This window comes from Arachis hypogaea, chromosome 12 (genome assembly GCF_003086295.3).
Source record: "Arachis hypogaea cultivar Tifrunner chromosome 12, arahy.Tifrunner.gnm2.J5K5, whole genome shotgun sequence".
Taxonomy (NCBI): Eukaryota; Viridiplantae; Streptophyta; class Magnoliopsida; order Fabales; family Fabaceae; genus Arachis; species Arachis hypogaea.
The window spans coordinates 11,093,973-11,104,325 of NC_092047.1; the positions used below are offsets into that span (position 1 = coordinate 11,093,973).

At 32.6% G+C, this 10,353-nt stretch overlaps 1 protein-coding gene across 2 annotated transcripts; it reads right to left on the reverse strand.

Moving 5' to 3' along the window:
* Positions 1-1,582: 1,582 nt before the first annotated feature.
* Positions 1,583-9,413, reverse strand: LOC112726832 (uncharacterized). Of its 2 annotated transcripts, XR_011868301.1 has the most exons (7): positions 9,009-9,413; positions 7,205-7,562; positions 6,459-7,110; positions 5,726-5,925; positions 4,966-5,207; positions 2,442-3,992; positions 1,583-2,274 (listed from the first exon to the last, which is right to left on the reverse strand). XR_011868301.1 is itself a non-coding variant. In XM_072208785.1 (6 exons), exons 2-6 carry the CDS (start codon positions 7,474-7,476, stop codon positions 2,812-2,814), a joined length of 2,547 nt encoding a protein of 848 aa, XP_072064886.1. In that variant the 5' UTR covers positions 7,477-7,562; positions 9,009-9,384; the 3' UTR covers positions 2,320-2,811. The 2 variants fall into 2 exon arrangements, 1 of the variants encoding a protein (XP_072064886.1); XM_072208785.1 differs by lacking the exon at positions 1,583-2,274 and having other exon boundaries at positions 2,320-3,992; positions 9,009-9,384.
* Between the last annotated feature and the right edge of the window lie 940 nt (positions 9,414-10,353).

Here is a 10,353-nt window from a genome sequence, read left to right on the forward strand (position 1 = left end):
GAAGAAGAAACAGAGTGGTTTCTGATAATAAATTGGGGATTAAGGTTATAAAATAATTCAGGGACTAAATTGAGTTAAAAAATGATAACAGCCACGTCAGATATCCAACGTGGCGCCTCTCCATACACGTCAGCGTGCCGTTAGGGAATATTCCCCGGAAAATGCTTCAGGGACGACCGTGAAACACTTGTGTTAAATTCGGGGATAATATTGAGGCCAGTGCAAGGTTAAGGACCACTTTGAGGGTCGAGTGCAAGTTCAGGGACCACTCTGAGGTTTAACTCTAATAATTATTAATATAAATTTAGTTTTAATAATTTTAATACATTACTATAATAAAGATTTACATTTAAACATTATATATGTATTAGATAAATAATTTATAAAATTATAATATTTTATAATATTTATAAAATACAATAAAATATAAATAAATAAAAATATTTATACTTTATTTTATTATAAGGGCATTAATGTAACTTTATACCATTATGATTTTCTTTCTTCTCACTTTTATTCTCATCCAAATAAAAGAAATTTTTCTCTCTATTTTCTTTCCATTCATTTTCTTTTCATCCAAACAACACACAAATAACTCTACTTTTCTTTCTATTTTTTTTCCTCTCATTTTCTTTCTTCTTATTTTCTTTTCTTCTATTTTCTTTCCTATATCCAAACAAAGCCTAAGGGGCCAGTAACTTTTGTGTTTTGCAACCATCAATTAGCCATCAATAATATTTTTAATGGTGTGAGATTAAATCCAATGGTGCAGAATCATTCAATTTTCTTTTGATGGTTAAATACTGGCCAACTTTTTAAAAAATTGCTGGCCTCCGAGACTTTCCCTTTTGAAAGCATTAAAAAATAAAAATAAAAATTCAAAACTTTCTTTATGAACTTAGAAGAATAATCAAGAAGTTAAGACTCCTAATCATTTTTCTAAGATTTTAATTTTTTTCATTCTCTATATCTCACTTAACCGGAAAAAAAAAAGAAATCACATTTAATGAGAACATTTCTTTTCAAAATTATTGATGTCATAATTTTAGTTTATTTTATTACAATTAAATATTTTTTTTAATGGAGGTAATATCACTTTTTTATCTATACCAGAAAGTTTATATATAATTCAAAAATAAAATTTTGTAATTAAAAATAATCTAATTGAAATACGTTAATTTCCATGCATTTAAGATTTACCAATACTAGCTCACTCTTTATTGGAGTATAAAAAATTTTTCCTCTTGCAAATACCCTATTAGAACACAACTTCAAAAATTTTAATTCATTTATTTGCTTATGTTGTTGCCACTTTCTTTCAACCAAATTGAGTATTAACCTAGCAAAATACATATTGTTAAAGATTGTGAGTTATGTTCTTTATGATGTCACCGAACAACTTTCTTTGATAGATTAGTGGATTGTACTTTTTTAAATCCAAGTTATTTACAAGGGTTAGAGGTGATTCGATAAAGAGATTGGAAATTCAATTAACAAATTTTAGTTTCATAATTTGATAACGTAGGTCAAAGTAAAATTGGCAAATCTGAAGTAGCAAATCTCAGAAACACAGACACACGTCTTTACTTCAATGACATTGCTATTATATTTTCTTAAGCAAGCATGATTAATTCTATCTATATACTAAACGATTTTACATATTTATCTTAAGTAACAAGTGAAGCACAAATATAATAAAGTAGATTAGACACCGGTATAATAAACAAGATTAACCACTCAACCCACAAGTATGTGCAATGATAGAAACTTATGTGCACTTAATTTCATATAAAATTGATAGCTAAAAATTATTAAATAATTTGATAAATTTGATTAAATTATCATCTACTAGCTTTCAGCTATCAACTTCATACGAAGTTAACTGCCCTTGAGTTTGCACCATGCGAGACATCCACTAGTATGCTAAGTAACCAACTATATCAGGATTATAAGAGAAAGAATGTTTAATATCTAACATACTCCGATCTAATAAAAACCCTAAGAAATAACAGGCTAATAAACTATAGTAGTTATTACAATGTTTCTGCAGTGTCCACCATATGGGCATCATAGAGCCAATTGTGGCTGTTACACATTTCCCCACAATTCCTTCATCGTAGTGCAACCACCACCACAACCACAACCATGACCGCCACCGCGTTTACAATTTAAACCATGCGATGTGCTCAACATTAGTAAGGTTATAAATTCTTTGCTTCCATACAATTAAGGGAACAAAAGAATGAAGCAATCCAGAGATTTTTCTTTTTCATCCTAGACAGATCAGAATATCTTGGTTAATTAGATGTGAACTCCATATAACATAAGCAGACTTCAAATTTACAGTATATATGAAGCACCACAAAAAAAATTAGCCAAGTTAAACAGAACAAACTCTTATTATTTGGTAATAAGAAGAATAAATACAATTTCATGCTTACCCTCTAGTAGTTGTTCGGAAGGAGAGAATCCGAAGAAATCCCCAATTTACGAATCACCATCAGTTAATAGTAACTGTTGTAACTATTATCTACCACTCGATACGATCACATCAGCAATTCGTCCTGAATCCTGATACAGTTTTGTGAATATAACTAATTGCTATTGACACTTCAGGCTGGCTGATAACCTCAAATATGGTCATACCATTAATAGCCGTCAAGAATAGATGTATTTTAATTCATGTTCTTTTCATCGTATTTGAACCCAATTTCGCATCCTCTTTGATTGTACTTTTGGTTCAATTGTACCAAGAGTTAGTTTCTCGACAGCAACCCGTAGGAAAATATCCATGCATATATCAAAGGGATGTTATAGCTCAGCTTCTTTTCTGCAAGAAATTACTCCAGGAACATCAGTGAACCCATTCGGATGGGTCTCGCAGTGTTTCGGAGTTGCTGTTTCCAATGAGACATCTAAGACTGGGGGATCAACATCCATTGCATATTCTTTACAGTCTTTATCTAAATTGCGTTCTTTATCCTTATCATCGCACGAAGCACCATCCTCAGAAGCTAAAACCTCATTCACTTCAGTAGCGAAAGCTTTATCTGGGAACTCATTACTTGAAAAATTCTCATCGGTAGACAACAATCTAGGAGGGGAAATATAAATTGATGATAGATCAACGTCCATGTCAGCAGGTAGACTGTCTTCTCCAACACTCTCAGATGGGATGCCATTTTCATTGCTGTGACAATCTACAACTTGATCAGCAATTTTGAGTCCATCATCAGAGTCATCACCATCAAGAGATACATCATCATTGATTATAAACTGTTTATTATCTAACTTCGGAACTTGATTACATGAGACTACTTTTGATGTCTCTAAGCAGATATCAACAACTACTCTTTTCTCTTTAGGATCCATAACAGTTGCAACACTTTCTTTATCAAGCAGGGTATTTAACTGTTGCTGAACAGAAACTGCCAAGGAGACTGCATGATCGCGAATTAAAGAGTCATAGGGTGGGCAATGCAAAATGTTCTTTAGAGCCTGCTGATACTGAAAAAAGCCAACAGAAGGCGGAAGGGACCTTCTCTTTTGATAGATGCTAATAACTTTCAGGACATGCTCGCAGAGGTTCCCACCTTGCGCCCAACTACAATTACATATGCTAAACATTGAACCGGGATTGTGAACAACATAAGCTTTTTCTGGATTATCCTGATCAGTAACCATGGCACACCCATCTTCCAATAGGACATCAGTATCTGGAATTTTCAGCACCTTGCGCCATGATGTCAAACCACTTATCCATTCATTTTTCCAATAGCGAGCAAAATCATCTTTTCCAGAGTACTCATCAAGCCAGAAATAAGAATGGACTTTCGTACCCAACTTGTCAACCAACCAATCAGCTCGCTGAAAAACACTGTTGTCCTTCTCATTGAACAGTCTGATCTTCAGTTGGTTGTGATAAAATTCCACTGCTGCACAAGTTTCCTGGCTAGCAAGAGGCAAAGTTTTAAGTGCATTGATCCAAGCTCCTACATCAACGGGACAAAATTTCAACAGCATCAACCTCATATATATAAATGCCCGTAAAAAAGCAAACGCAAATAGGTATCAAGTCCATCATAATTAGATGTTTTCCCCATTCGATAAAACAACATAGCCTTCCAAGACTATTATATTCGGTGATTGTAAGTCATCATGACAATATATTGGCTCATTATGTTGGTATATGTTGGCAAATCTTCACCAGAATAATAATGAATGCTATTATTTAGGAGGGGGAAGAAATTAACATCTTGATTGAAGATAAACTCTCCCAATCTATGCACCGTTCTAAAGAACATTTGTAACCAAGACACAACATAATTAATTAATTATTTATTCAATAAACTATTATATATGTATTGAGAAAAAAGTATCAAGAGTTAATACTTTCCTTTTTTGTTTTCATAGAAAGAAAATTAGTATATTACTAAATTATAAACAGAGCAACTTTTATTTACAATTACGAATTAAAAGAAAACTTCTGATAAATATGTGGAGTTATCTTTTTATAACATTTTACAGGATAAAAAGGAAAAATTACAAATAGGAGTAACAGATATCCCTTTTATAAGAAAAGGAACATGAGAAAAGAGTATCAAAACCACGTGTAATAAAAACTAAAAATTAGCAGAAACACACTGCCACAAAGGTCTGGCTTCTTTTCTTTTCTCAAAACCCACAAAGTTGTCCATGGGAACCGACCTAATGTTGTTGAACACACCATACACTTAGCAAAAGTACCAAACAATGTCTTCAAAAAATTCATGAAAAATTTTGGACAGTGTCAAGCATTTGCCTTATGTATGCAAACTATGTTTGAAATAGATGCTGATCTTTACTAGTCTGCAGCCATAGGGGTAATAAAAATGAAGCACAATGATAACTGGTGGTGAGCGTAATATTATTTCTCAATTTCATCAAAAATAAAAGCATTCCATGATATAGGTAGATACTACTAACCCATTCTAGGATACCAAGTAGCCTTGAAATAGTCCATAAAATTGTATTCATCAATAAAGTCTTCAATGAAATCTTCAAAGAGTGACATGGTCCCTTGAAGGCGGCAAATATTATCCACAATCAGCTCAAGTTGTTTGGATATCTTTATTTGCATGTCAATCTCCAAACTCCTCACTATGTTTTTATGCCATAGATGACGAACCCTCCAGAAACTTATCAATACTGAACACTGAAAAACATCTCTGGCAAATACACAGAATATAGTAATTATTATTTGAGAATATAGTTTCGTAGTTTGGATTCACAATGCAAAATAGATTTCTATATCAAACATTTGAATCAGCCATCATGCTCAAATATTAAAACCCTGTAAGGACCAGTCCATATCTTATGACATGGATAAAGGACTCCTAATATACAAATCAAATTCAATTTTTTTTAAAAAATAATCATCCTCAAGTAAAAATAATAGTATTATTCTTGGATTCTTGGGTTTCAAAGGAAAGAGACACAAGAAGATGTCAATAGAAAACGTGAACCAAGAAGCATCAATATAAAAAATATTCAGTACATTCTGTAAAAACATTTCAAACATTATTACTTCAAATAATTCATATCTACATAAAGGCAATTATAAATGAAGCCATCCTACTTTTGACATTAGAAATTTAAAATCTTGAAATTGTAGTAGAAATGGACAATATTCTTTATAAATCTTACATATTTTACAATATTAGCTTCATTGATAAATTGCACTAACCTGATTGCCAGGATATCATAAAGCGGATCATCTACTATAAAGCCCGCCAATCTCCAGTTAGGATCTTTTGTTTGAACTCGATTGTAAAGAGCCCTCATCCATCGATGTGCATCTAAGCTCGAAAACCTTGGAGCTATTATCCAAGCCACTGGAATGGCCTTCTTGTCACAGTTAAACACAAGAAGACTGTGAATGGGGTACTGGACAAAATAATCAATGTGTTTGCTATTAGCTTTTTGTTGAAACAAACAAATATGTTCCACGGTTACTTAAAATCTATGATGCACGAACATGTACACAAATACGGGACACAACACAACAAAATTTTGTAAACAAGGACACACACATATAGATTATAATAGTATCTTGATATTTTATTGATATTAAAATACAAACCAACTTTTTTAAATTTTTTTTATGCCTATTTTAAATATATAAGTCATTTTAGATAACTTTTTGCATTAATAATTAATAATATCTGGTATTACTAAACTCATTTCAAGCATAGTCAAGAATAAGGTTGGACATGCTAACATGTAATCATATTTGACTGGGTTCAAGTGTGTTCAAAGAAGTAGCTTTTAATTCTTATTAAGACACGGCTGGACACACGTGCTAGACGAGTGTTAAACAAATATCGTGTCTGAAATGCGTCCGACATGTGTAAATACTGCAATTCAACAAAGTGTCAGTGCTCCGTAATTTAAAATCAAGGAAAAGGAAAGAAAAAGACCTTTAATTTGTTTGTACCAAATCTTGAATCTGATGCAAGCAAAGCTCGATTCCCAAATCTAATCATTTGCTGCAATTGCCACTCAGTTTGAATCCCCAGAGTAAATGGATTTGAATCAGAAAAATCTTCATAGAAGAAAACATGACTTTGGTGGCTTTCAACCCACATCTTGATGCTAACAGCATCATCATCATCTAGTTCATATGTAGATCGACGGATCGCCCTCTCTTGTCGTCGAACATATCGGTGGGTCAAAAGGTCATCACGGTTACTAGGACCTCCCTGTCTCTCAACCGATTCATTGTGCCTCTGCATAATAGTCTCCACAGAGACCCCAACATATAGGAGAGATAAAACACGAAGTCGAAGATCTTCCGAGATATATGGAGCATACATTGCACGTGTTCCAGCAGCCTTTTTGTCCTGTGGACCATGGCATGGCAAACCCTTTTTATCCACATGTTTATCATCATTATATATGATCAAGGCAACTGAAGGTTCGGCTATGAGGCGTTTCACAATAAAGTGACAGGTGCAACCTCTCTTAGTATTTGGCCGACCAGCATTTTTCTTCTTTGGAACATATGTAGTCCGACTTGGCCGTACAACGCCACCTTTTCTGTGGTCATCGGGACCAAAGGAACACCAATACCTGCATTGACATAGTATAAAAATTCACATTGCAGTGAAATACAGGAAGCAATAGCAACAAATAGTGGACACTAAATGAAGTGTTTACAACTTACAGTATATACTCTAGTATACCATCAACCTTTGGCTTGAGAGGCATTGATGGACGACGTCGACGCCTTGCTTCAACATGAAATCTTGTTGGACATTCTTTATTATTTGATTCACCTCTCACAAAATCATCAACTCTGGCAAATGGAATTAGAGCAACTCTATCTAGTTTATCATGCCAACCTTCCACTTTCGACCATACTAGGTCAGCAGAAGAGATCTCCAATGTGGGAGGATTTTGGACAGGAAGCGACAGAATTGCATCCCATCTGGCCATTAATAACAAACACGAACAAATTTGCTTCTACAAATGTAGTTGAGACTGGGAAGACACAACCAAGTGACTTCACATTTTTGTCCAATCTGCAAAGAATTAGAAGCACAGTTAAAGGCATTATCATAATGTAAGTGTATAACAGCAACAATCGCCAACAATCACCGGTGGGGTACAACCTACAAGTATGCGTGTGTTTCTATAAAAATTTGACAAACTTTATATAATAAAATAGAAAACACATCAATTTCAGCATTAAACAAGTCTAAATAGTTTAATAATAATAGTAGCAATCAGCAGCCACATGCTCGTTCAAATAATAATGCTTGAATTTTCTCCAAAATTTCAGCAGAGCATAACAATCAGTCAGCATGAGAGAAATAACATGCCACAACAATAGCAAAAAGAAATGCAGAAAATGAGATAACAATAAGCAGAAAATCAGAATTTCAATTCTCAGTTTCTCAAAGATTATCTCTTAGCTGGGCAATGGGCAGCAGAAGGAACATTGATAAAATATTCAAATTTAATTTAAAATCATTATTACAAATTTATAAAAATATTTTTTTAAATTCCCTATCTACAAACGCATCATAAACCATGCTTCAATGAGCCATCCCTCCAACTATGTGGTCAGCTTGTTCTTGATGATGCCTTGAGCATCTAGTTATTGTGCTTTTCTATTGTTTTCTCTTTTTGTTTTGTTATTTATTTTTCTCTCCTCTTATTAAAAAAGAAAAAAAAAATAAAAAAATGTTTCACATTTTATAAAACAACTAAAAATTATACAGGGCACATGATGTTATCCTAAGGAACCAAATGAGTTGATATAATACAACAGAAATGCCTTATGCTTAAGAAAAGTTTGAGGTTAATCTTCACTAATGCAAGTCATATCATTGTTGTAGGCATTGCTTAAGTTGTTGTCATGATGGTTAGCACCACCTTGGTGACCCTTGTGAATTGTGATGCTCTACTTATATAGAGGGGAAATAACTAAAGTACCTCTGGCACTTGCACACTTAAGCCAGCCCCAACAAGAACAATCAATAAACCAGACTTCATAGGTAGCAAACAGCAAATTGCACATCTTACACCACACCACCACCATCACCAAAAAGTCTTACTAAAGAAAAATAACAACAAAAGAAAAACATACTGACAAGCGCATTATCCATCACAATTTTCTCCTTTTTTGTTTTGGAATATAAGTGGAATTTTGAGGGGTCGAAAATAGAAATAATGCATATATGAATACCTAGCCCATGAACAAGAAACACAACTTATCAAAGCAACAACACAACACACCATCAATATCCATTCCATTAGGGAAATTCTAAAGCCAAAGTTCTATCTTCCAGAAAATGACAAAAAAAACACCATACAAAGTACAATCGTTTGAAATAAATACATTCAATTTACAGAGGAAGAGGAAAAAAATAACAAATATTCGGATAAAATAAAACAAGAGACAAATTTAAGTTCCAGAAAGAGAAAAGGCCAACTAATAGAACATGAAGAACGAGAACGCATACCTAAGTTTCTAAAAGGAGGCGGTGTTCGTTGCGGTACCGGCAGCAGAGTTTGCAGGAGGCGGCGAAATCTGGTAGTGGATAGAACAGCGGCGGTGGTTGGAAAGGAAGTAGAGAGGTAGCGAGAGAGAGTGGGTGAGAAGAGAGCAGGAGAACAGACGGCGACGAGCTGAAAGGTTGCAGCTCCGGTGGAGAGAGACTACATAGCAACAGCGAGGACGGAGAGAGAATACATAGCAGAAGCCGCAGTGAAGAGAAAGAAGTGACCGCCGTTCGAAAGTTTGAAGAAGAAGAAGAGGAATTCGGCAGTTAGGGAAGTAGCTGCCCTGTTTTAGTGTTTACTCCTACTCCCATACTCACATGGCCGCTTTCATAATATTATTAAATAATAATAATATTTAAAATAATTTTTAAACTTCAAAAAATTATAATAAATATCTATAATAGATACCAAAAAACAGTAATAATAAAGTTAGATATTTTTTAATATATAAAATTATATTCAATTTTTTTATTTTAATAAAATACATATTAATTTAAAAAATATTTTTAAAATATTATTAATTTTTAAAAGGTACAATATAATTTCATTTCATTTTATCAAGAATTGAATTCAGTAAACCAAAGAATTAAATGATAGAACATATGATGAGGAAAAAGATTATGCACTATAGTTATACCCAAACTTTAAAATTTGCAAGTACAAAAGATAATGCAAAATCGCATTATCTTGCATAAATATTTCTCCGAAAAATTTTATTAAACCAAATTTTACTTTTTTAATTAGATCGAGTTAAAATGACTCAAACTTAATTAGATGAAAATATTTAATTTTATGAAATAGAACACAACTTCATTTATTGTTGCTGCTACTTTCTTTCAACTAAAATGCATATTGACCTAGTAAAATACATATGGTTGAAGATTATGTGTTATGCTCTTTATGATATCACCGACTAATTTTTTTAATAGATTCGTAATTTCGTATACTGTATTTTTTAAATTCAAGTTATTTATAAATATTAGAGGTAAAATTGTCAAACTAATCAGCTCAACTCATTTAGGTTCAATTTGTTTTAAGTTGGTAAATTAAACGGGTTAGTCTATTTAAATTTAATTTATTTATTGGTCATAATTTTTGTAATCTGAACCGTTTATAATTAGTGCAATTAATTAAACAGACTGACCTGTTTATTTTAATTTTTTAAAAATATTTTGACAAAAATATCAATTTAAGATAAAAACAACCTCAAACAAACATTTTTTTAAATTGATAAATCAGATTTTCAAAATGAGTCAAAAAAAATATTGACAAAAAAATATTACTTTTTTTTAAAAAATATATAAA